The sequence below is a fragment of the Xiphophorus couchianus genome, chromosome 6, assembly GCF_001444195.1.
Source record: "Xiphophorus couchianus chromosome 6, X_couchianus-1.0, whole genome shotgun sequence".
NCBI classification, from domain to species: Eukaryota; Metazoa; Chordata; class Actinopteri; order Cyprinodontiformes; family Poeciliidae; genus Xiphophorus; species Xiphophorus couchianus.
Genome location: NC_040233.1, coordinates 14661895 through 14689480, shown reverse-complemented (window position 1 = coordinate 14689480; position 27586 = coordinate 14661895). Strand labels below are relative to the sequence as shown.

General features: G+C 37.8%; 4 protein-coding genes across 5 annotated transcripts; 3 read left to right on the top strand and 1 right to left on the bottom strand.

Annotated features, from left to right (window-relative positions):
* The first annotated feature begins 460 nt into the window (after positions 1-460).
* snorc (secondary ossification center associated regulator of chondrocyte maturation) lies at positions 461-7263 on the top strand. The gene is made up of 3 exons (XM_028020761.1): positions 461-894; positions 5065-5241; positions 6438-7263. Exons 1-3 carry the CDS (start codon positions 825-827, stop codon positions 6545-6547), a joined length of 357 nt encoding a protein of 118 aa, XP_027876562.1. The 5' UTR covers positions 461-824; the 3' UTR covers positions 6548-7263.
* A 1817-nt stretch (positions 7264-9080) lies between these two features.
* Positions 9081-13068, top strand: LOC114145883 (G-protein coupled receptor 55-like). The gene is made up of 4 exons (XM_028019535.1): positions 9081-9451; positions 10369-11101; positions 11929-12129; positions 12220-13068. The coding sequence occupies exons 1-4, from the start codon at positions 9447-9449 to the stop codon at positions 12238-12240; spliced, it is 960 nt and encodes a 319-aa protein (XP_027875336.1). The 5' UTR covers positions 9081-9446; the 3' UTR covers positions 12241-13068.
* Positions 13069-15820: 2752 nt separating this feature from the next.
* LOC114147153 (integral membrane protein 2C-like) lies at positions 15821-20314 on the bottom strand. 2 transcript variants are annotated; one of them, XM_028021721.1, is made up of 6 exons: positions 20085-20314; positions 18253-18390; positions 17949-18140; positions 17749-17859; positions 17509-17659; positions 15821-16906 (listed from the first exon to the last, which is right to left on the bottom strand). In XM_028021721.1, the coding sequence occupies exons 1-6, from the start codon at positions 20169-20171 to the stop codon at positions 16815-16817; spliced, it is 771 nt and encodes a 256-aa protein (XP_027877522.1). In that variant the 5' UTR covers positions 20172-20314; the 3' UTR covers positions 15821-16814. The 2 variants fall into 2 exon arrangements, with proteins under 2 accessions (XP_027877522.1, XP_027877523.1); XM_028021722.1 differs by lacking the exon at positions 20085-20314 and adding an exon at positions 18517-19184.
* Positions 20315-21682: 1368 nt separating this feature from the next.
* On the top strand, positions 21683-26422 carry LOC114145876 (transcription cofactor HES-6-like). Its single transcript, XM_028019527.1, has 4 exons — positions 21683-22618; positions 22704-22790; positions 22891-22972; positions 24216-26422. The coding sequence occupies exons 1-4, from the start codon at positions 22403-22405 to the stop codon at positions 24608-24610; spliced, it is 780 nt and encodes a 259-aa protein (XP_027875328.1). The 5' UTR covers positions 21683-22402; the 3' UTR covers positions 24611-26422.
* The last annotated feature ends 1164 nt before the right edge of the window (positions 26423-27586 follow it).

The following is a 27586-nucleotide window of genomic DNA, read 5'->3' as shown; positions in this document are numbered from 1 at the left end:
CACATGGACAATTCTCTTTTAGCTCAGATGTTTTGTATGTAGTATTAACTCGTTTACGTACAATTCTATTACCTAAATCAGTGGTTCCCAAAGATTTTCTGGGCCCCCCTTTGGATTACAATAAAATCTCCCCAAAAAAAGTAAAAAAAAAAAAAAAACTGGGCACACACATCATTCAACCATATACCTATACATATACCTATATATATACATATTTTGCTTTCAAACTTCACTGAAGTTTATTTCACACTTCAGGTTTCAACAAAACACACTACAAACCATCTTTACAGTGAAACACTTTTGTGTAACTGTTTTTTTTTTGTTGTTTTTTTTTTTCCATTCATCGATACCGCTTCCTGCGCCCTCCATAGGGGCCGCGCCCCAGACTTTGGGAACCACTGACCTAAATTGAGTTATTATAGCTGATAAGATAGTGTAGTTTTGAGTAAATTAAGTTTTCTGTCGTCTGTTGCTGGTTTTTCAGTCAGATGTGTCTGTTTCAAGGTTGAATGTGTAAAACTTTGGATAGAAATCTTTGTGATTTAGTCGGCACACACTCATCTGTTCAGATGTTTACCCGTTGAGCCGAACTGTTCATTCAGAGGTGTTTTAGGGTGGGTTGGCCCTGTGCATTTTCACAGAGTGCACACTGTCCGGACAGTCCTGCACACACCTAACCCCACCTCTTCTCTCACTGCCTTACCTCAGGACCTTTCTCCCTTTCCGGCCCTCCTGTATTCCTCTTTTCCTCCCCTCCTGGGTCAGCTACTTGCTGGAAGCTCTGGCCCGAAGCGTTTTGAAGACGCTCAACTGTTGCAGTTGTCATGATTCACAGCAGCGTCTGCAGGGTTGTCCTGGTCCTCTTCAGCCTCCTGTCAGTTCTTGCACACACAGGTAAACCTTATTTCCGTTATCGTTTCATGCTGGTGATCAGGGGGGATCTTGTCCTCCTTCTGGAAATGCTAAGTGGAAAATGTACCAAAAAGACATAATGGTTTTGCTTTTTCAGCCTTTCAATTTGCCCTTTAAGAGTTTGCCAAGTTTCTCCTCTCTTACGCTACAGATTCTTTTCTTTAATTGCCGTTTTTAAGTTGAAGGTGTGTGAATTTTGCCCCTTTATTTCCTAATCCTCTTTTCCTATTCACGCGCCCCTTTACGTGCATCGACAGAAGTAAATGATGTGGTTGTTAAAGCTGTGAAAGCTGCTCTGTGATAGTCAGGATGACTCAGTTGCTTTCATGAGGCCTGATGTTCGTATGAAGCTTAAAAAAAAAATCACTTCCTTCTTGCTCAACCTGAGCATAAGTGATTCAGATTGCCACCGGTTGATATTTTAGAGACTTTTATGACGTGGGAAACATTTACCTCAGCATCAACTTGTTCGCGTAGGAAAAAGTATTTTCTTTACCACGTCACCCTAATAAAAATGTAAAGAAATATTAAAGCACAGCAGTGAATCTCAGGTCATTGTAAGGGTTAGATGGCAGTGGGATAACAAGGAAGACAATGTCCTATTTGTTTTATATGTCTTTGGCAGTCTTGGCAAACAATATGATCCGTGATGGAAAGAATCAGTAAAATTGATAGTTTTTGTTTCTCATTTACTTTTCATACTGGGATTTGTTGTGAGTGTCACGATTGTCATGTGCGCAGATGGCTGCCATCCAGTAATGGCACCATCCAGTAATGCCACGGGACTAAACCACAACATCTGATTTAGTGTGACTTCCAGCCTCATCTGTTGATTCAGCACGAGGAAGCAAACCGACATCTTGTATATGCAATGAAATCTTAGGCAACATAGTTTAATAATTTCCCAAGTTTTAGCTATGATTACCATTCAAAAAACTGATCTATCACTCCATATCTACAACACAAATATCTTTTTTTTTAACATTTTTTTAACAAAATAAAATATGAACAATGAATTCCATATTTTTCCATGGAAAACTTTAGCACAACATGTGGTAGTTAAAAAAGGGTGAATCCAGGAGACAGACCAGTTCTATGTTGTGGATGCATTGCCTAGTACTTCTCAGGTTCTGTAAGGTTAGTTTTCACACACCCTTGTCTGGACTCTTGGTCATCTCTCTGGCCGGTGTGAAATCCTGATGGAGGAGCCCAGAGGTACCAACAAATGGCTTTCTGTGTTTCCACTGTCTGAAATCCTCCTCCCCTGGAGTCTACCAAGCTTTAACAAGTAATAACGTTTGATTTGTAAGGTGTAACAGAAGGAGAGTTGCCGTGATCCAGAAAATGCGTATGTAATAGGCAAACTGGGCCATAATCTAATCAGAAGAATGGTGGTGAAATTATCTACTTTTTTCACTTTGCATAACAAAATCACCAAGAGCTAGATAACGATCTCAAAATCATGTGTGGGTGTCAGAAAAAAAGCGCTGTATACGTGGAACATAATCCCCGTTAAATTTGCAGTGCTTTTGCTGAGATTAGGAAAACTGCGCTGCACAACAATTCTTTAAAGTATGCCAAGAGTAGATATGCTAAGTAGTTAGCATAACGTTATCAAAACAATATGTACATTTATAAGCAAAACATAATAATTTTGAGCAATCTGAAAAGTAAGTTGAAGTAGCTCAAATCAAAGCTAACTTTGTGCTTCAATTTGGAAAGAAGTTCATAACCAGACATTATGAATAAAGACAAAACATACCCCAATGCAATAAATAAACAGTTAAGCTACTTCTCCTACAGACATTATAGCTAGATTATCATCAACTACAAAGCCATCTTTATTATAATTGCTACTAATATAATTAGTTCACGAAATACTTTACATTAGCTAAACATAATGGTGACATTTTGGAATTAGGCACACTAGCATTTACAACAAAGTAGTTTAACTAGCTAAAACAAAAGACAATTAAAATTGCCACTGTATCAAAACTAATCCATGGTTGGCTACAATTCGAGATAAGCTACGTGGCTAAGTCATCAAAAGAGAACATAGATATGCCTAAAATTGGTAAATGGAGTAAATAAGCAACTAAACAGATGCACTTTAAAAATTACACACACAAAAAAAACTGTTTCAGTACCATTTAAATCACCTTAAAATGTTGTAATTATCAACAATTTCTCTTCTTTTTTATATATATTTAAGAATAAAAACAGTAGTTAAAAGCAACAGTTACATTTTAAAATGGGTACATAAAGATTGCAAAAAAGCGCTTGAGCTACCCCAAAAAACATTATTTCAAATTTAGCAATGAATGAACAAGGGTTAGCTAAAAAAAAGCTACCAAAACTGACCTGTCTTACAAAGGATTATGAGCAAATAATTATCATAACAATAATCCAGCTCTGGTTTATTAACATATAGCACATAAACAACTCTAATACAATAAATCAATGGCCGGTGTGTGCAAAATAATTTTAAGCTACTGAATTCAGTACAGTGGTAAAAAATAACTACATAACCTGCTGAAAAGATGGTAAAAACACCAAAACAGAGTAAATTAAAAGCTAGTCATTTGCTAGCCAGTGAGAATGAGATAGTTGGGAAATAACTTCCTTAGCAGTCATTTTTAATACACCAAATTTCAAAGATTGTAATTAATAATTGAAAATAGCTTAAAGTTACACAGTTATGAACATCATGATTTTGTGTAATTTTGAAGCATTTTGCATATTGTATTATATGTGTAATATTTAATAGGTTAATTTGACCTGCAACTGCACAAGTAAAGACAGGTAGAGTTGATGACTCATTGAATTAAATTATTATTTCACCACTGAAAGTTTCGAGTAAACCTCCTCTCATAAAAACAAACAGCTAGAAAGTACGAAAAACATAATTTGATTAATTTCTTTCGTGCTTCCATTCAATCACAAAGTTCAGAAGCCATTTTAACACACAGGGTCTATTTAATAAAAATAAATTTAAAAAAAGTTTGTTTGACATCCAGTGCCGAGGCTGTACCTGCTTTTGGCCTGTCCGGCTGTTACTGGTTGAAGGCTGCTGGTCCGTTTGGCCGCACAAGCTGCCTTTTGTGTCGTCGGCTGAAGGCCTCATTGATGGCTGAACTGGCCACAAGCCTGGGCCTCCAGACCCAAAGCCAGCCGCAGGACAGGAAGCTGCTCACAGCTCAGAGTCAACACGACTGCATCAAAATACTCACATCAAAAGTTGGAGTTAAGAATGTTGGCAGATATCACATCTGACATCTCGTTTAAAATCTTTATGCCATCTTAGTCACGCACTTTAGTTTCTCCATTTGGTTATGACTAAGGCTATGAATTATTAGATAATAAAAAGCGAGCCCGTTTAACAGAAAGTACAGGCTGAATGACGATATATTTTGATTATGGTTGCGCTGGAATGCGTGTAGTCAAGAACTGAATAAGTTAATTACTTGGAGTCTGAATGGGTGGGCCTCCTGAAGGGTTTGTTTTGTCAGTTGGGATGATTAAAACTTTTCCACATTTCCCTTGGAGTTTAAGAGCAAAGTTGTTCTGATGTTCGTCTGCTGCGGCGATGGTAGACGCCACAACCAAAAAACCGTTAAGGTTAATTATTTTTACCCTTTATCTCGTCATTTTCATAAGCATAACTCTAACTGTTGCATTAGGAAACATCAAAATGTGTCTCAGAGAAACAGATTTTGTTCCTCTCCCACTGAAGTGTGAAAAGTCGTGTGTTTGAAGCAGAGGAATGTCAGACAAGACCAAATTTGTACAGTTAGAGAGAGAAAGAAAAGGAAGGAAGAAGCACAGAATTTGACGCTTTCACCGTCTCCAACAGTCTGTTTGTTTGTTTGCTCGGAAATTTAATGGAGCCTTTATGAAAAAAAAAAAAGCAACAAGGTACCTGTGGGTCAACCTGAGAATCTGTCCATCCATTACAAAGACACGTTTATACTCGGAGCTCGTCTAGACAAGAAACCGACTGTTTAAAGAGTCACAGAAGAGGCTATGCAAGCTGCTGTTCATACCCAGAGCTGACAAAAAAGCCCATTAGCATAAAGATGTACCTCATCATGAGTTCTGCAGTTAGCTGAACAAGCTTGTGTTGTTATTTTTTTCCTCACCTTCTCTGTGCAGAGACAGTGTTGGACCCCGCCTTATCCAGCAGGGACCACCAGGATGCCATGTCTGGAGATCCACCAGTGTGGATCACTGAAGTTACAACCAAGAGCCATTTCCTGGACAACCCAGGACAGACCTACACCTTTGATTTTGAAGACCCCACGCAGCCTCCGATTCTGGACGAAGACGAAGGTAAAAAATTAAATAAATTGTATTGATCCAGCATACAGAATCACTTTTAGTCCCCTAACATTGCAGCAAAAATTTTGAATCCTTTACATTTCTTCTTTTCCTGTTATATCACACTTAGATGTTTAAGGCCATCACACACATTGTAATAGACAGAAATATCCAGAGTAAATACAAAATCCAGTTTTTAAATTAGAATATAATTTATTATTAGTGGCATAAAGCAATCCAAACCCACCTGACCCTATATGAAAATAAATTTGACTGTCTTGACCTTATAACAGGTTGTGTCACTTTTTGGTGCAACAGCTGCCATCAGCCATTTGCAAAGAGTCTTTTACATCTCTGCGTCGAAATATGTGGTTGACCCAAATGTACTTGTGCTAAAGGTCACAAACAGAGCAGACATTTTCCTTCAATGTTTTCTGAGAGTGAGCAGAATTTGTCATTTGAAATGATTTATACTTTTATGTAACTAGATGCATACCTTCTAAAAATACAGTTTCAATCCCATCATACCACAAAATATGTTTCTATGGTCTTCTCCTCATAAAGGTGTTTTTTTTGTTGTTGTTTTTTTGTCAAATGGGAGCATGCTTTCTTGTTTTGTTTTATTATTTGGTCAGCAGTAGTAGTTGTCCATAAGCTTTTCCATGGATGCCTTTGTTGCTCGGTCTCTTTTTTTCCTTCCCATTTTTGAATCTTAAACGCTCCTTACTTATGGAAACTAGGGTCTGCAAATCTTTTAATGTTTTCTCAGCTGTTTTTTGATCTCCTGTTTGAGTTTTCAATGTGGCGGTGGAGTTCTGGACACTTCAGGGAAATCTGCTCCGTGTTTTTCCTCAGATGGTGGATGATGGCTTAGAAATGTTTATGTGAACCCAAATGAAACATTTCCAGACTGTCAGTTTGTTAAATCAGAATATGGTGTGTTTTTGTTTTATCTTTTAACTTACGTCATGTTTCCAGATAGGTTCAGTCAAAGATAATTTAATTGATAACATTATTGTTGTGGCTAGTGAAATTAAACTTGAGCTTTCCAAAACAATCAGAGTAAGTTAGTGATTAAGTAAGGTGGCAGTTATATATTTCCATAGGACAAGTTAGTTTTGATAGCTTTTTGTCCATTTTTATTTTATTAATTTTTTAAATTATCATTTAAAAATTACAAGTTAATGTTTGTGTCTCTGTGTGTTTAGGAGTTCTGGGACCGGGTGCCATCACTGCCATAGTTGTTGCAGTCTTCCTGGGAGCGTCAGTCCTCCTCGCACTCATCGTCATCACAATCAGGAAATTCACAGCCTCCTAGAGGGAAAGAAAGCATCTCCCTTTTTGTATGCGTGTGTGTATGTGTGTTTGTATTGCATGAGTGTTTGTGTCTCTCTCTTTTGTCTTTCTCATCAAACCCTGAGCTCGCCCCCTCGTATTTCGTTTTGAGATGAGATGCTTTGTGCCCTGAAAGCTAGAAATTGTGGCAGGTCCGTTAACTAAAAATAAAACACCCCAGTTGCTTCTCGGCGTGGATGAATCATAAATACTGGCTGGCTCTACCAGTGCTTATCGCAAGATGGTGCATTTGTCGGTTGTGCTCTTTTAACCTTTCTTGTAATTATACTCATAAAAGTGTCTTAATTGTTGTCCATGACTTCTTACATCTTTTTTTCACTTACAGTGTCTTGAAATGAACACTGCTTTGCTTAGTTCTTCGGGTTTCACAGGACCTTTGTGGCAGCAAACACAAAAACTCAGAACAAGTTTAGACACTTCTGTCCTTTGGAAACATCTGGGGAGTTAAGAAAAAGAAGAGAACATTTCTTTTAATCCTTTTAGGGCATAGAAATTGTGGACTGGATGTTTCCGTAGAATAAATATAAAGTCAGACTTTGGATGAATGTTGTGTTCAAATTTAACTCCATAACCTGGTATTTTTTTCTATTTGTCTCAGAGTTTCTAACCAACCATTTAGATGCCACCTACTTATTTTTCATTGGATATATAAAAACAATGAAATATTTTGACTGGTGAGTGTGTATTTTTTTTTTTTTTTTACATATCACAAGTAAAAAAATCCACAATTCTAGATAATGTTTTGTATTTTTTTGATTATTCCTGTTTGTTTTAATTCAATTAAATGTATTTCAAGTAAACCCAGATGTCACAGCATTATAAACACAAGTACACAAATGAGTAAAACACTAAATCATTTTTTAAAAGTTTTTTTTAAGTAATAATGGCAGAAGAAAAAAGTGAACCAACCACACACCAGTTTTACAGGGAATTACTGCACCTGTGAATTATAGGAATACAATAATAGAAGGTAGTCGCAATTATAGCAAAACTAATAATAATAATTATAGATTACTTTATAATTCAAATGCACTTTTTACAGAAACAAACCATAAAACAAAGATATTGAGTAATGTGCAATATACAAAAAGTTGTTCTAATATTCAGTTTCACAAAAATAGTATGTCTTTACGACAGTCCATAGAAATAGCTTTGTTTATTTATTTTTTTTGGTTCAATACAACTTATTTATTTAACACCTATTTATAACATGTCATATCATAAAATTTTGTAAAGCAAACTGCTCCAACTGATTTCCAATTATCCAGAAATATAGGGATAAATGCAAATATAGTCCAGTCAAATTTAGTCTGTTTGATTGTCCAATATGAAATAAGTCAAGAAAAGCAAAAAAATATCAATCTGAAAGAAAAGTGGACAAAATGAAGCACTTTTAAGTCAGTCAGAATTTGGATTAATAAAAAAGAACATTTGCAGTACCCTGTTCACAGCAGCAGATGGCAGCGTGCTGAGTACACTCACCTCAGTACGTAGAAGAAGTTTCTTAGCGTCTTTCGAAGTGAAGGTAATTCTTAAAGCTTCACCTTCAGTGACTGTCAAAGTTAGGATTTTTCCTCAGTCTACTCGCTTTGGGAAGCTCAGACATCCATCTTTTGGCAACTGAACAGGAGCGTAGAGAAATTCTCACACTTAAAATTCAGTCGAGTCATTTCAACCCTTGAAACCAAGAAACCCTCAAATATAATCACAGTCAAAAATCTGCCTCTGCAGCTTCTCATAGTCACTTTCAGCTCAGAGCTCACTCATTCCCTTTGATATGGGAAGCTGCAGACAAAGTGCCAGCCCATGTACTCGTACAGAAATCACAGTGAGGCCTCTTTCGCACTGTATCACTCATTTCTGTTAAAAGATGAAGGTAAAACTGAGCAGAAAAGAAAAGATGAAAGCATACATGAACTAATACACAGAAATATTAAATGTTTAAGGCTCACATGTTTCAGTATTAGCAGAACAAAACAACAACCTATGCAGAGATGTAAATTCCAGTTTGAGGAAACACAGAAAAAACCAAAACAAAAACACAAGCATAACAATTTATAGGAAACCGGTGTCATTTACTAACAACCAATGTTTCCTCAATTTGATATTCCTAGCTTTTTCCTGTTTTCTTCATAGCTTTCTGCTGTTGAATTGAGGGTAACACCGGTATGTTGGCGCTTACAGTCAGGTGCTCGTTTCCTCACTTTAATCCAGCCTTAAACACCTTGACTTCAATGTGCTGGTTTGAGATAAGTGCTTGGTACTTCTAGTCGAGCTTTGTGGTTTTCAGTGGAAAGTGTGCACGATATGGTGCTTTGGAAGCTCCTCTTGAAAATAAACAGCAATGTTGTAAACAGCAATTTAAATTATAGAAATTTCCTTTCCAGATTAATTATGTATATATAGCTATATATATATATATATATATATATATATATATATATATATATATATATATATATATATATATAAAACGTACATTTTTGTAAGATGTCTTTTTCTCCAACAAAGAGTGGAAAAGATTCACCAACAGTTGAGTAACACACATTTACAATAGGTTGAGACAAGAGAAAAGTGGCTTCTAAAACATATTTGCTGGCAGCTAGATTTTCTATCTGTGCAGACAGTTTAACCTTTTTGTCACTTTGCAAGTGATCGTTTACATTGGCACCACTGAGTGTGACAGTTTAAGACTTGCTGGACAAGTTCAGTAAAAAAAAAAAAAAACACATCTGAGCAAACATACATGTGTGGCATTGCGCAGGAAGTGGTGATGAAACAACAAAAGGCAGAAAAGCAGAAGCTTGTCTGGCACAGCAGAGACGTTCAGAAAGAAACAGCAAAATTCCTCTGTGACAATCATGAGGTAAGAGCAAGACTAGATTTCGATTTTTATATTGTACAGTTATATTAAAAACAAAGCAAGTAAAACTCTTCATGCATAGCTGCTGGGTGGCTGTTTTTACCTGCTGGTGTGTTTTAGGAAGGTAGACGGAAATGTTTATTTTATAGTTAGTAAGAATTTACATGCAAAGAACTTAATTTAGCAAGATTAATTGTCTAAGAAATTCTATTTATATATATATCTGAAAAGTACTCAATCTTCGTCACCTTGGTATGTTGCTTCTGCAAGAATAGTTTCCTATGGTTTCTAATTTTAAATATTTAAACACCACAAATAAGTCATACGTTTATACTAGACCTGTCTGTTGATAGAATGTTTTACTTTTCTTCGAATAAAAATAACTTTGCTGTGTGATAACAGGACCTGAGCCACTGCAGTTGGCAGCAGACTTGTGCGACGTTAAAGGAAATCAGTCCCTTAGCGTATTCCACTGAGCGTCAGTCTAAGGCTTGACTCGACTCCTGATGAAAACACGCACTCAATAAAGTCTTAATTATGATTCTGGAGATTCATAATGCTGATGTCTAGGTGATTTCCACCACAAATTAGAACTTACCTCAATCTAGATCTCTGTTGCTCTGATTCAAAATTACACCGCCAATCTAGATGAAAGTAGTAACATGTAAAAAGTTCCCATGCTACGCTGTGTCTGGTCTTGATAACAGAAACACAGAAAGCAAGCCCGCAGCTCGCATACCCACACATCTGAGAAGTTTCAGGTGCCTCACTGGCATGGTTTATTTTTAATGTTCAGTGTGGGAACGAAGCGTAATGACAGATACGGCACATTCTTCTCAAAGAAGCTTTCACAGTGAAATGTTTAGTCTGAAAATACTTGGCAAAGATGATGAAACTGAATCAAACCTGTTTCCTTGCAGCAACAACAGCAGTAACTGCTCAACCAGAGAGGTGGACGAACAAATGAAATACTTGGAGCTGGTCATATACATTCCCATATTCATAATGGGGATGTTTCTTAATCTGGCGGCCCTGCTGGTTTATTGCCTGTGCTTCCGAAAGTGGACTGAGTCAACCATCTACATGACTAGCTTGGCTCTAATGGACCTCCTCCTCCTCTTGCCTCTACCCTTCAAAATGCACGCTGCATATCAGACGTGGCCACAGGAATTCCAGCACGTTTGCTCATTTCTGGAAAACCTTTATTTTGTCGGAACATACGGCGGTATCTACATGATCATGTGCATAGGCGTTGATAGGTGGCTGGCAATATGTCACCCATTCAAAGCCAAGCAGCTGCGCTCCCCCAAGGCGGCTCTCATTACTTGTGTGGGGGTCTGGGTTCTGGCATTTACTGCGATCTTTCCAGTCACCTTCAGCTTCAGGACAAAAGTTGATGAACACTTCCACTGCTTCCATCGATTTTCAGAAAATGGCTGGAGTCCCAAAGTGATCATCTGCTTGCAAATATTTGGTTTCCTGGGGCCTGCGCTCACTTTGGTTTGCTGTTCCGTTCAAATCATCTGGACCCTCCAGGAGTCCGGCCAGCGGAGCACCAAGAGCCAGGCCTGCGTGAAGATCATCTACAGCGGCCTGTGCGCTTTCTTGGTGCCGTTCACTCCGAGCCACCTGGCCATCTTCCTCCAGTTCCTGGTAAGACACATTTTGCATTAACAACGTGAACTTAGCCGTAAAGCACACAACATTAAACTCTAATTCTATGCAGCAGAGTTCAAGATTTTTCTATAAACTCGACGGGTAAATATCTAAAATTAAACATCTGCAGAAGATAATTTTACAATTGAATGACTGCTGACAAAGCTGACAATGTTTAATTGAATCAAGATTTGGTTCGAAGGATATGTCAAGGAAACTATTTTATATTAGCAGACAAAATTAACGTTTCATGTACATGAAATGTTTTTGTCTCACCACCTCATTTCTTTATGACAAACCAGTAGACTTACAGCTTTACTATTTTAGACACTTGAAAAATGACTCAGTCTAGGGTGCTTTCTTTCGTCGTCGTGAGGTTTCAAAATACGTCCATGCAGGCATCAACAACCTTTGATTCTATTTGAAAAATAGTTATATGAATCGTTTGCTATGTCAACGTTGCACTTGCTTTTGGAATCACACTTATTTTATTATGGTATTCATAAAAGCACATGAATACATTTTATGTGACTTAGTGGAGATTTGTTATGAGTACAAACATAGCCCTTAAATACATATTAACTGTCAAACTCTAGATCTGGTAAATATATACAAATTAAACTGAACCCTAGCACTGTGTGATTCTTTTTTCAAAATACTTATTTAAAAAGGACATTCCTCAGGATTATGTCTTTAATATTAACTACTCGTGAGGCCTCCATAAATGCAAAAAAAAATTATGAAATTATGTGTAAATTTAAAAACATATAAAGTATACCATTCAGTTGGATATAACAATATTCAACTTTTGCGCATACCTTCAGGTACACCAGAAAATGATTGAGGACTGCAGCTCCATGAAAAGTATAAGCATGTTTTTACAGACGGCCATGTGTCTGTCCAACATCACCTGTTGCTTGGATGGTCTGTGCTACTACTTCATAGCTGACGAGGTGAAAAACACGAAAAACAACTTCAAGATGTCCAGACTGAGCCAAAGGAGAGCAAACTCCAGCACTTCAGAGGTCTGAATGCTTGAGAACAACAGCTAAAGATAGGACGTGTATGCGACGGCCTGGGTCATGTTCACTGTTGTTTTTTTTGTTTTTTTTTAGCTGGGCAGTAAAACAAACTGAGCAAGCGGCTCTTGAAAAGGTTTGGCAGGCATGTGAAGCAACGGGAAGTGAACCAGGTCAACCTGCAATGATAATTAACCACCGAGCAGGAGCAGTAAGCCACCTGATGCATCTGTAACCTCAAAGAGCGCCAATAACCAAAGTACGGGCAGCAAGGAAAAACACTTCCACTACAGATGATAAAAGAGTTGTTTTTTTTTTGGTTTTGTTTTTAGAGATGGCTGAGAAAACTTTCTGCTTTCTCACTCCCTGATGAGAAACTGACTTGTGGTATGAATCATTTTAAATCTTTCACAAGTGGCTCATTGCAGAGCTTTGTTGTTTTGATTCTCAAGATCAGCGGTCAAAAAAGAAAAAAAATATTCTTAAAAACAAGACCAAACAATCACAGTTGATAAACATCAAACAATATTATTTCATTTGACATGCTTACTAAACTTTTGGTTTTTCTGTCTAAATGAATACATGTCCCATAAAAAAAAAACAAATAATTCAAGTGGGAAGGCTATATCTTGTTTGATATTTTAAAGAAGCAACTGTAGATTTTATTTATTTAATCTTTTGTGTAAATGAATAGGTGTCAATGGCACACTAAACATTTATTGATGCTAGCTGGTTACCCACATTAACCCTTTAACAAATAGTTAAAACATGTTTGACTTTATTTTTATTTTTGCTCTTTCTGTATATTACAAATAGTTTAAGTAGTATGACTGATTTGTCGAAGAAATAACTGTGAAACTGAGCCTTAAATAATAGAGAGCATTGTGTTCGGATTACAAAAATATTCTTAAATGTTTGTCTGTTTGGAATAAATTTTTACAGAAAGCTTTGTTTCTGTTCATTTCTCGTTAATTGCACAATTACCATCTGACTGAGACAGAGTAATAAATAAATAATATGTTTATTATTAAACTCCCCTAAAATTATAATGAAATATGTCAATTTTATTTTAAAAGAAAAAGCTGGTGCAGCAATAAGAAAATTACGGTAAGAAATTTAGTAATGTTTTCATTTTTTTATCTATTTATTTTTTATTTAATACATCAGCTTAGTGAATTTTATATGTTGTTTGTAGTTATAAAATTAATATCTACATATGTTAAAATAATTCACTTTAAGTGGCACTTTTTAATTTCAGGCTTTTAAAGTTTTTAATTAAATAGCTAAAAACAATTTGTTGATTGCAGTCAGTCTTCTGTGTGAGCTGCCGGATGGGTTACGGGTCGGTTTCATAAACATTTAGAAGAAAAATTTTTATTTTATGCGAGCACAAACAAAAGCATTCTAGATGACAGCTTGAGATGCCTGCCAGTTTCATAATTATTAAAATGCTGTTATGCGATCACAGTTTAGAAACAGTGAGAATTAATTACAGGGCTAATCTGAGGACACATTTGTACCACAAAAAAATCTTTTAAAAAATCAGATGTCGTATTTATTTTCTGCCACTTCATGCCAACCACACAGAGTTCAGGACAAAACACAGCACTATAAAATGGAGTAATGATTATACTTAGAAATTTACAGCCCTTGGTTGGGCTTTCTCATTAAAAATACAGAATACATTTCTCAGAAATTATTTAAAAAGCTAGTTCATCATATTCATGATATGCATAATGGTTGAACAATTTGACTTTACAGGAAGACATGGATTTTAAAATAAATTCGCCTCCCTTTTTCTGAAACTCTTACTGAGGCCACCTGTAGTTAAGTGACTGTGTTAAACCCTTCAGTCAGCAAACCATCGAAGCCACATGATAAATGTACAAACTGCAATGGGAACCACAAAAGGTTGTTTTTCTGGCTTCTGTGACTTCATTTTACTCTATTATGATCGCACAGCGCCCTCAGTATGTATTGGGTAGAAATGAAAACAAATACATGTTTTAACTACTGCTGCATATTTTGGGGAAACCAACCTTTAATTTAAGGACACCCGTTCAGTAGGAGGAAAATCAATCTAATTGTAGTAGTTTTAGAATGCTATTTAATTTTTAGCATGAATTTCTTATAAGTTCAGTTCATCTGGGTTATAAATATAATGAGGCAGAGGTTGCTTCTCCTATCCGCGCTCTTCAAAATAGGAGAGAAAAGAAGTTAATGTTATTCAAATGAGGCAGATTTGTGTTGAATTTTGTGAGTTGGGAAATAGTTGTAAGAAAGTCTCCAACCGTCTAAACAAACACACATTAACAGTCAGCATAAAAGCACCTAAAATTTTGAAACAGTTGTAACTGTGTCAAGCAAGACTGCATGATGACAGACATTTATCTGATCACCATGACTGTAAGTCGTAAAGTGAAACAAACTAGGTGCAAAACAATGTGAGAAAATCTACTATCCTGAGGTCACCAGAACTACATCCCCTTGTCTTTTGATTACCTCCACTCGTCCCTTGATCCTGAATCTCATTAAAATGTCCCGTTTAAAAATGATACTCCTTGAATGAGTTTCTCAACACAGATGATTTAGTTATGCAAACAATTCATCCAAACATCCTGTACACAGGATCCTGTAGACATCATCCCACAATATTTGTAGTTTTTTAATAACATGTTGCAAATATATTCTTGGGAGAAAAAAAAACTATTACGCATGCATTTAAAAAAAAAAAACTGACAAAGTTATATATTCTGACATTTTCTGACATAAATTAAGTACATACTTGCTTTACGCTAATCAGGTATGTCAACATTTATTATATTATATTTTAAGTAAGCCAGTAAACAATATATGTCTGACTATACAAAATAGTGTTTTGGTGACTTTGTTCTGTGAATTGGAATATGTTTAGCGACATTTTTGGAGATAGGTCATTATGACTCACTGCCCACAGTGGCACAACGTGGAGGTTGGCATGAATGGTACAATGATAAATGGACTGAGTTTATCTATAGCCTTTCTAGTCAAATAAGCCAGTAAAAGCACTTTACACCAGAGTCACATTAATAAATGTGCACGAATTTGCACACTGTTACACAGATCATTAGACAATGTCGGGTAAAGTGCCTTGCCCAGGTTGCACATCAGCATGTGGCGTAAGGACACTGGAACCAGACCAACAACTCTGAAATTAAAACTGTCCACAAAACAGTCACTTATTGAGAACTTGGCAAAAACAAGTCTCAAAACCAGACAAAAAATATCTCATTTGCACCTCAGAGCAGCTTTTTGTTGCATATTTGCCTTCCAGTAAATGGATAACTTACTGGAAGGCAACAATTCAAGCTTTTTTTTTTTATGAATTAGATAATTTGAGTTGCTTTCAGCAGGACAGAGTGATTATACTTACAGTCTTTGAAAGTGCAGTTCCGACCACTTCATTTCTGATTCTGCCCACAAAAACTTAATTTTCAGATTTAGAAAGCTTTGTCCCTTCACCTTTCAATTACAGTAGATCACAGAGACACCTTTTGAGAAAATCTGGGCTAAAAGGTAAAACTAAATTCAGTCTAATTGAAGTTTTTATAACTGATTTTTTTATGCTGCTGTGCACATCTTCAACAGATGTGCCAATAATTGTTGAGGAGATCCTAAATGTGCTTCACCGATAGTGAGAAAACTCCAAAAGACAAAGAAAGTTTGATTTGTTTATTTTTAAAGCAGCGAGATCTTACAAGAGAATTTAGACTTTACAGTCAGATAAAGTGTCAAAAACAGTGAAATATGAACACACGTACATCATAAACACACCTAAAAATGTTATTTATGATAAGACTCGTCAACAATGTAGAAAACGGGAGTTAGAAAGGACGGAGAGGAGGCGAAAGCTAAAGACAAACAGCTAAATCTGAGTGAGGAGGAGGAAGAGCAAAAAGAAGTAGTTTTTTGCCTTTGATATCATCTACAGTAAGTGATCTAAACTATAAAGCACTCTTCAATATAAATATTATATCCCTTACAACTACGTGTAGCATCACTGACTGCAGACTTTGGTTCCCTTTGTCCCTCTACAGCACTGCTACTAATTACAGTCGAAAGCCGTATATAACCCAAGGAGTAGTAAAGTGTGATACCAAAGGAAAAAAAAAAAAACATAAATAAGTGACCACTCACAAAAACAAGTTTTGATAAAAATCTATGCATGTAACAATGTGATATTAAGAAGAAAATTTACAGTATATATATTTATGTATATTGCTTAGGAACAATCAGTTATATACACAATTCGGTAATGATATAAACAAGCAAAATGAACATCTTAACTACATGAGGTATGTTTTGCCCTTTAAATGAAATTTAAAAAATGACCAACAAACAAATATTAACAAAATAAGAACGAGTCTGGTTTTCTGATGTAATTGTCACAGACTGACGCTGATTTGACTGAGATTAATATCTCCTGCTCTACAAGACAAGCCACAGATAAATCCAAACACATCACATGTACAATGTGAGTTAAAAAGTGAGACATCAACAATAAAAAGAGCAAAGATGAGACAAAAACTCTTAAAACTGAAACTAAAGGACAACATTTTGCTCTTAAAGTGCAGCATAACGCATAAGAAATTCAAGAGGTATGGTTTGAAATTGGCTTCAGTGTCGGATGGCTGTGATTTCCGCCTCAGATTTTAGAGTCGGTCGCAGATGACGGTCTCGACCACAAAAGTGTTCTCAAAGTGACGGATTCTGTGGCACTTCTTTGTCTCACGCCTCTCGATACCTGGAAGAGGCACAGAAAGAGAGAGAAACAAAAGACGCGTTGAGAAAAATCTGCTCAGCACTGAAACTCCTCATATTACTCGTGCTGCTGGCATGCCTCCGGTGCCCTATTTGATTCAGCGCCAGTCTCATCCATATATGTACTCAGGGGGAAGTTTGCTGCATCATTTCTAAAAGATCTCACACCAACTGAGGGACGCGACGCCAGAGTTATCTTTCATGCGCATCACTACCTCCTCCACAAATGTGTGGACGTGTCCACTGCACTACGAGTGACTCACGTAGCAGGAGGAAGTTCCCAGGCTGTGCCCACACTCAAGAACACACACATAAAAACACACACAAATGTCTGTGACAGGAGCAAATTGCACACTGTCTGAAGTGCTCAGAAGGAAGACCCAATTTGGTTCTGGTTCTGGTCACACAACCGATTCTCCCACACAGCAAAATTGGACTTGCTGATGCAGATGGATCACAGTGATCCCTCCCAAGCACATTGCATGGCTCACATCCTCACATTGTCTGGTGTTAAGAGAGGGTGATAACTAGGCGGAAGTGACCGGGGCAAATACTGCGCATAATTTATCGCAACATTTCACTCACGTTGGCGCTGGTTGCGACGCCTGAGGCGGTACGTCTCTTTGCCAAAGCAGAGTCTGTGGATGAAGGGGCCCAGCTGCCTCATGTTCCTCAACCTGCCGGTCACAACCATCTCCTCTTGGACAATGTACGTCTGGGGAAGGTACGTCCCCCTCTGAGACGAAGAGATAAAGCAGTCAGTAAAGAGGGAACACATTGTCCTTGCTCCTGTTTGGCAAGTGTTAAATTGATTGCAATGCTCACCTTGACATTAACAAGCAGCTCCCACAGACTGCGAGGAGGCATCACAGCAGTTGTGTTCAACTCAGTGATGTAGCATTTGTCCAAGGCAATGTCATAATAGGCTGTGAGGCCCTGGAATGGATCAAGAAGAAATATTATTTAGTCTTAAACACTCAAATACGGCGAGTCTAGATAAGCGGATGAGACTTTTTATTGCCTACCCTCTGGAAGTCATGGACGATATCTGCTGGGTCACTGCCCCCAAAATGAGGCACGGGAACACTGATCTGCTCATAGTTCTCCTCAAGGTAGATGCCCACGTTCTCCTCCAGTTCTTGGCGTCCTCTCAGGGGAGCGTACACAGAGTCATCGTAGATGACCCGGCAGTGGAATAAGCTGTCCTCTGGGATCTGCTGTGAGGTCATGAAACAACGCTGAGTCAGCATGTTTTATTTTCAGTTGCATTGTCCAGATTCGATAAGATTCGAGGTAAGATTTGTTTTGGGGGTTTCTTCTTCGACTAACCTGGGACATAAAGTAGAAGCGATAGATGTAAATGGAAGGCAGCACCAGTCCCAGAGTGAAGATGACGAGGCCGATCGCGAGGCAGCACAGGCCCACTGGAAAGGGTTTTCTGGGCTTCATGGGAGGAACCAGCCGCCCCTGTGAGGGAAGAGGAAAAGACGACTGGTTAGACAGCAGCTCAGTAAACTCACATAAAGCTGCACTTTTGTTCTACAATCGAATCCTAGATGACGTAGCAGCTCACAGAGCCATGCTCTTCCTTACTGAGTCTGAATTGTAACAGAGTTAATTCTGACAAGAGACAGTTGCCAAGCTGTTAGTCAGGCGAGGAGATCTGGTAGACGTAGGAAGGACTGGAGTGAAGCACGCCAGATGCCCGCCCACGGTCTCTCGGCCAACCTTCTGCCTCTTCCATACTACTGTTGCCATGGAGAGCGGAAGCGGGGAGAACAGATTGTGCCAGCCTCTGACGAAAATGCTGGCACGTGGCCGTCTGGGTTTATTCTTGGAGCCCTACTTCAATGCTCCATATTTGCCGATATTAAATCCCAGCTCACCAAGTGGGATAGAAAAAAAAAAAAGGATAGCTGCGTAGAGTAGAGGGGTCCCTCGGCATAGGTGGAGGCACGTATTAATAGATCTACACGTCTTGCGTATCGGCTCTGACGCTTTACCTCCTGTCTTGGCCAATCAAAACCCACTCCGCCTCTGACATCCCCCAGCTGACGTAAACAAACAGATGAAAAGGGGTGTGTTCTCTGATGACTGATACGTCATTGAGTGGTTTTTACAGTGCAAAGTGGGCTGGGAGAAGAAGAGGGGATTGAAAAAAGACTATTCAGTGACTGATATCTAATTATATTCTACTACTGGGACAGAGTCAAGAACGGAGGCTGAGAAAAGACAGAGCCAATGCGATCTATCTATCTATCTATCTATCTATCTATCTATCTATCTATCTATCTATCTATCTATCTATCTATCTATCTATCTATCTATCTATCTATCTATGAAGTAGATTTGACATGTTTCCATCTTCAGTTGCTCTTCTAAGCCTTTCTTCTTTATGTATTCATGAACTATTTTCAGGTTAACTCTTGCTCATTGCAAACACATAGTATATGTCTAGTATATTATGAATTAAGCTACACCCAAAGGACTCTAAATACAAGGTAAAAACATGAAATATCGCACTACTCATCCTGATGGATTCCACCCCTGCAGGACTGAAATGGTATAACATGCTCTGAAAGGCACAAATGCTGCAGAAATTGCAGCAGTTTGTTTTTTTCTCTCTCTTTGTTTCCTCAGTTTTCTTGAGGCAAAAGTGCAAATAAGAATGGGAAGATATTATAAGCACATACTGTATGCAGGACTGTCAGTCACATCCATCTGTAATGCACACTTATACAGACAGGTCTATTATCTGCAGTGTCCTCAAGGCTGGCGGAATGAGATGATGTAATATCAACATCCTCAGACTGACACTGGCATGCACTGACCCATTGTGCTACAGCACAATTTACCTCATTGCCTCAACAAAACAGCTGCTGCATCCCTTCAGTCTGTTGTTAGAAATTGTAAAATTTACAGAAAATGCAAAAATAAATTAGGGTTTTCATTGCACGTTAGATCATGTTTAAATATAGGCACATTAAAAGATTAAAGGTTTAAAATTAAATCCTATTACTGGCCGGAGAACGCATGGCCAGACACCATGTATCTACTTAGTTATATCCTATGCAAAGGAGGATCTACTCTTGCTATAATAAAAATAATAATAGTGCTAAAGAAAAATGCCACAGCATGAAAGATTAGATGCGCAAACTCACGTGAGCCTGGGGTAGAGTGATCTTGTCGACATCCTGGTCTTTCTCGGGCTTCTGCGCCGAAACTGACTGGAAGGTGATCTTCACCATGTTTTGGTTTAGCTCAGTTTGTATTTTTTTCCCCCCTTTTGTCTCTTGCCTGGTTGTGGTTCTGGATCAGCGCCGCGCTTCCATCCACAGCACCGGGAGGACTTTATAGCGCCGGTGCAGCCTCGCCCCCGGGAATCTGTGACATCAGAAGAGCGTCTTCTCTGACGTACGAGCGCTGTGTGGGACCGAGGGAAAAGCCTCCTCGTTGGTTTCAACATAAGAGCTAGCGCTGCTTTAAAACGTTCGTAGATGGTATAAAGTGCACGTAAATGCTTTAAATTATATATATTTACGAGCTGGTTCGCATAAAACACCAACGAATTTGGTTTTCAACCCTTTTTACAGCGAAAAGAAAGCAGCTTAAAACCTTTTCCAGACATTAAGCTACTCCGTGCTTTTACTTTGAAGTCGAAATCCCAATATGGAAGTGTATTCCGCATTTTATTTAAAGCTGAATATTCTCCACACATCCCTGTTCCGAACACTATCGTCCGGAAATGTTGTGATGTTACAAATTGTCTCCGCCAGCAGCTATACTGCAATAAAGTTATCAATAGGTTATTGCTACTGTTGATGATAATATTGCAGATAAAAACTGTATACTACTGTCTATAATAATCAACACTGGACTGGCTGGGATGAGTATATCATTGAGCAATTTAATAAAAATCAGTGACAGCTTACGGAAACATCTGTGTGTTTAATTGGTGAAAACAAATAGAGGCTAAATCAGATGATAAATTTGAATGCTACACCTACATGTCTTACTTAAAGCATCCCCAGCAGGTAATCTATGATCTGTGACACAAACAGTGGGCATCAAAAGCCATTCATGTGCTACACTAGAATATCTCCCTTGCAAACTGACTATTCATGATGACAGTCAGCTATTTACCATATACACAACAGTGACCATCTCACATGCTACTGAGAAAGCCTTTGTTTAAATTATGAGAAGTCACAAAGGAAATGTTGCATTTCCTTAATTAAAATGACAGTTCAAACCTATATAAAAAAAAGTTCAGTTAGCTTTGATCAAACTGAAAAAATGAAAAACAAACAAAACGTGTGGCAGACCTAAAAAAGACGGTGGGGGGAGCTGTTACAGAAGTTTAATAGTAAGACCTTACCTCAATAGGAGCGATGTAGCTGGTCTTTTTAGTCGTTAAATAAAATACTTCTTGTCATACAATGTCATCTACATCTATTGTTTTAGCTTGCATTGCTAAAATGGTCACTGAGCACAACTGTTACATTCGTTTTCCTGCTAACAAGTGACATGCATTAATAGTAACCGACACTTGTCAGGAATAGTTCACCATACAAAAAACGTACAGTGAGGACTGAGGTATATATATATATATATATACCTCAGTCTATATATATATATATATATATATATATATATATATATATATATATATATATATATATATATATATATATATATATATATATATATATATACCTCAGTCTATATATATATATATATATATATTGAAACGTGATCCTTGAAGCAGCCGGTACATTTGTTTAAATGTCATTCTCTCACCACGGCAGGTTACGAGTCTGGAAGACTTTTAAAGACGTCAAGCTTAAGTTTAGTTACAAACATCAAAGCCCGCATTGCATATTTGAGTTTGCAATGCATATATATATATATCCATTGTACCTTGGATGGCAATAAACGAGGTCATGTGTTCATTCTTGTTCTCTTTTCTCAATAGATGTAAATAAAGGAACTGAAATAACACTTTATGAAGAACAAAACAACAACAACAACAACAACAAAAAACACCTTGAGAAAGTAAAACAACGGTGAATCGGGACCTTTGCGGGTTGCCTTCTTTACAACTGTTTGAATGGGAGTTAACTGGTTTTCATTTGTCAACTGATTGTTAGCAATTAAGAATTAATTAACCTAACTTCCTAATGACGTGAGAACTGTCCCCCATAAGCACAATTCAATAAGCGCTTAGCCATGCAACTAATAAGGAAACTGATGTTGAATTGCATATTTTAAGAGCTGTGTGCAACAAACTAACTGCTATTGATCATGTGATCCTGAATACATAGTTTATAAAGTTCGACCACTAACTGCAGAGTGTTTGTGGCATCAGATCATCGCCTGTCTTGGCTCCGTGGTCCAGGACCCCTGTTGATGAAGGGTACGGGCGTTGCGCGCCCTCTCTGTCTTCCAACCAGTTCACCCATTTATATGTAAATGAGCCATGTATACAGCAGCAGAAAGGCCCCTCGGCAATAACAACCCATTCTCTGAAGGAGTCAACTACGGCACGGCCATCTGTCCCCCACACGGACTCGAGCTAACGGCTCTTTGGATCACACCCCAGCAGCCTCCTGGCCAAACTTCAACCATGGCTCCGATACGCAGCAATACCAGCGGAATGAATGGAGGCGATAGCGAAATACAGTCTGACAGGAAGGTAGGATGTGGAGATTTTGGTAGCTGCGACAGAGCGTGCAAATGAATAAATATGACCTCTCTGTCCCTCGGTATTCTTCCTGTAGATGAGGAAACCTCTCGTGGAAAAGAAAAGAAGAGCTCGCATTAATGAAAGCTTACAAGAACTCAGGGTTCTCATCGCAGACTCAGACGTAAGTCAGCTTTTTTTTTTATTTAAATGACCTCACGTCGATGTGTCCTAATTGAGTTCATTTAGCTCAATCAGTGGTTGCTGCTTTTCACTCACCGCAGTTACAGTCGAAGATGGAGAATGCTGAAGTTTTGGAGGTGACGGTGAAACATGTAGAAAGCATCCTGCAGAACCGAGCACACGGTAAACCTCTGCTTCTATTTATCATTGTTTAAAATAAGGTTGACCTACAGCCTACAAAAATGCTTCGAACCGAACGAAAACACCCTGTAAATAACTTTAAATAATTCTTCCGCGAATAAATATAGTTCTTATTATTAGCGGATAAATGTTTTCGTCAGAGGCTCCCAGCATTTGAGTTGCAACCTCAGTTGACAAGTACAACTGGCCTTGAGATCCTCATAAGAAATAAATATAAATTTATGAGTGTATAAATATAGACATGCATGTCAGCACAGTTTTAGCACACCAACTTTGTATAACAAAGAATAGCCCTCAAAAATGAAACATGACAATCTGAGACCAAATCACACGTTATTTATTTATATGTATTTACTGTTAGAAATTATGCACGGCACGGAGAAAGTCATGTTTATCCCCGTAGAGTATATTTTCACAATTAAAAACATCAACAAAAAATATTACAAGCTAAATTGTGCAGTGTGCTTTGCTTGTTCAAATGTTTACGTATGGATCTACTGTGCCTAGCGTCTTCTGGTGCAGAATTATGATGCACAACGACGTCATAGTCTGATAAAATGAGACATGACTGTTCAGACTTTCGATGCTTTGAAAATGTTCCAATGTAGTACCACACATTGAAGTGGCACAAATCAGATTGTTTTTGGGGGGTGGGAGTGAAATGATCTGAATAGGGCCATTCAGACTGACATGAAAAAGGTCTATATAGGTCACAAGTGGCAAAAATAAAATGGATTTGGGTCACATTTGCCTGCTGTGTAAATATAGACTAAGAGATTAATGAGCTGATTTACTATTATTATTTTTTAATTACTTTATTGTTTTGTTGCACCAAAGCATAATCAATAAACCCAGTTTTGCTGAAAACAGTAACAATGATATATATTTATAAAATGATATAATAAAAATAATATTTTGTGTTGTTTGGTTTATTATCAGAAGTACTCAAAACCCTCAGTTGGTAGCTCCTGTTGATAGGATGACGTAACAAAGGACTTCAGCAGCAGTGAAAGGACTGGAGCACAAACAGCAGATGTGTTGGTAGTAATACTAATGATGATGTTTCTCAATAATTTACCAAAATTCCATAATGTTGCAACATTTTGACTGACTTGTACTGCTCGTGTACTCAATCAATAGTTTGACTCAAACACTACTGAGACTGCGGTGGATGCATAAGTTGACATTTAAAATAACGTTGTGGCTGCTGTCTCTCTTTCTCCAGAGGTGGACGCTCTGAACAGGGAGGCCAAGGAGCGTTTCGCCGCCGGTTACATCCAGTGCATGCATGATGTGCACACGTTTGTGTCCTGTTGCCCTGGAATAGACCCCGCCATTGCATCTGAGCTGCTGAACCACCTCCTGGAGAGGATGCCCCTTAATGATGAGGAGCATCTTGATGAAAACAAGCCAGCCTGTAACAGCACTTGGCCCCTCCCTGAGAGTATGTACAGCACAGTAGTGTCCCCGGTCACTTCCAACACCTCCACTGATGACCTCAGCTCCGACCTGGATGAGACGGACTCGGAGCAAAACCAAGCTTCCTCCACAGAGGAGATAGCTAGCCAGCCTGTAGCGTCTGGCGTAACTTTCTCAAAGCCAATGTGGAGACCTTGGTAAAGAATTTTGAAGAGGCTTGTGTAAACTAGATGATTGTTGGTTATTGTTAGAATGTGCTGGATAGACTTTAGTTCACTACAAAACATACCTGAATAGGCAACAATGCAATGTCTCTGACAGTGGTTCTCTCTTTTTTTTAAAAATTACATACCACCTTGGTCATTTCTCCAAGTATCACCACCTTTAGGCTTTTTAACACAGTAATAGAACAGAACTTGGATCTTTTGAACTTGCTTGGTTGTGTCATGGACACAAAATCATTTTCATTTATTGGCAATGCATCATTGGTTGAAAAATGTATTTTAAATACATCCTCCATTTTTACACCTAAGTTCTAATTTCTGAGTTTAAAATTGAAAAAAAAAAAAAATTAAAAGAAAGTTGAAATCTCCAACGGGGGGATTCAGTGGGTCAGTGGGTGCTTACAATCTCCAACCTCACAATCCAGTATGGCTGCCCTGACATTAAATTTAGTACGTCTGGCAACTTGGGTATTATTAAGCTAAGTCACAAACAATGCTGTACAATCTTTTGTAATTAACATATGGCAATGTTTTTAATGAATAACAGCTAATGGGCTTGCATTTAGCTTATAAACAATTATTTCAAAATTTTCTTTTTAAAAACCAACATTGTCAGTCCAACTATCACTAGTCGTACATGTACCACAGTTTGAGAACCATATGTCTAAGACTATGACACCGTTGTGTTGGTGGGATTGACGCTCCATATAATTGCACTTCTATTTAATTGAATCGCTGGCTCACAGAGTACTGCATAATGTCCATTTGTGAATATTTTCTATACCAGACTAATTGCAGTTAGACATGCAGGATGAGTCTGGACTTCTATTGCTAAAATTAGCTATGCTTTAGCACAACAGCTAGCACTGGTTTTCTGACATCCTACCATATCAATATCTACTAACATAGCGTTGTGTTCCAATAAACATTTTCAGTTTATTTCTATTTAATTAATTGAATAAGCTAAAACAGCAGTTATGCCTGACTATTTCTTAGCATACGGCTGAGGACTTCTTTATGACACAATATGAGATTTATTAACAAAACGAAAGAAAACAGAAATACAAGGGCAGCATTTTCAGAGAATTGCTTAAGCAAAGATTAAAATCTGTAATTAGGAAACTGTCAACTAGGAACAATTGCTCTGGGCTTTCTAAGCAGCATAAGCAACGTCTGTGTTGAAACTGTTGGGTGACAAAACGCTGAAAACAGAAATGACGTTTCATTCAAATTATTTTAAAATTTGCATCTGACTGTTTTTGGGCAGAGGAGGAACCACATCCTGAGCATCTCCAACATGCTTTGAAATGCACCTTTCAACCAACTATCTGGTGGAAATGGGTCATTATAAAGGAAAAACACTCAAGGAATCAAGATCCCTGTCCTGTTCTGTTCCGTTTTAAAATTATTTTAATGTCATTACTTTAAAGTTTTATTAAGTCTTTAAAAAAAAAAAAGCTTGGGAACCACTTCGGCTAAGACATAAAGAAGCTCTTTGTAAAATGTATCAAAGCTGCAGTGGAAGTATTTAATGTTGTAAAATATAATAAAAACAGTTGCAGAGATCATTGATGTGTACATTATGCATTTAAAAGTGTATAGGCTTACCTTAATAATGTGGTGAATGCATTTGTAAATATGTACTTGTTAACATTTAGTTGTTCCTCTCCAGAAATATTGTTAGTTAAATTATTTCCTATTTAGAAAGTCAAGGACTGTGTATTTATAGTGCATTAGTAAGCTACCTTATCCAGTTTAAACCTTCCAATAAATAACTTTTTTAAACAAAGACCTCTGTGGACATTCTATTTATGCACCTTTCTCGCTCCTAAAAAGCGACTTTTACACAGAAGGATCCCACTAACCACCCACCCTCGTCTGTTATAAAGATTTACTCTGCAGTTGTGAGCCAGATTGTGTGAGCCCTCCCTCTCCCTTTCTCTCTCGCTCAAAGATTTCTTTGCACATCGTAGGCATTTGTGAGGTGTGAAATGAGTAATCGCTCCTTTTATAGGCCTCGTTCTGAACATGTCAAATGGGTTTTATAGCTCTGTTTGAGCTCAGCTTTTATATGTTTTTTTTTTTTAATACCTTGGATACATGGATGGTCATGAGAATCAATTTCCTATAAGCACCAGTTTATCATAATGTACTGAATTTGGGTGTGCATTCAATAGCAAATTATTGAACGGCTTCAGGATCAAAAGCGATTAAGTTTCTAATTGTGTTCCTGCATTGTGATGGACGTGGAGGAAAATGTTACTCAGCTCTCCCAGATTTCAGATCAACCAGTACTTCTGAGCATGCTCTGAATCCATGTGTCTCCTATGTTCCTGCAATATTCACCGAATGTCAATTATTTTGCAGTCAGCAGTCCTAACACCTCTACCAGGTCTTGTGATTGTGACAATTTAGAAAATCACAGGAGAAATATTAATACATTTAAATAATCATTCTACAGCACCACTGAAAAGCTTCCATACCCATTGCACTTTGTCGGGAAAGATCAACACATAGCAGTGTGCAACTGTAAATTGGAAGGAAAATGTATTTTACAAATTAAAAATCTGAAAAGTGGGGCATTTATTTTTGTGTGGCCCCTTTACTTACCACTAAATAAATTGAATTGCAGCAGAATGGCTTCCACCTCGGTATAAAAATGGTTGTCAGTGAACACTAGTGAACACTAGTGAACAAACAACATCAGTAAACATCTTGGACAGGTCAGTAATACAATTGTGGAAAAGTTGAAAGCATGGGTAGGTTATAAAACATTGTCCTTCATCTCAAAATAAAGAGCAAATTGCCAAAGTGGAAACATCCCAGTCTAGTAATCAGAGGAAAAGGCAAAGAATCCAATACTTCTCTGGAGGAGATGCAGAGATTCTCAAAGACGGTCTGTTTGGAAAAGTGGCAAACAGAAAGTCATGAGAAGTCCATCTTATTGCAGGTT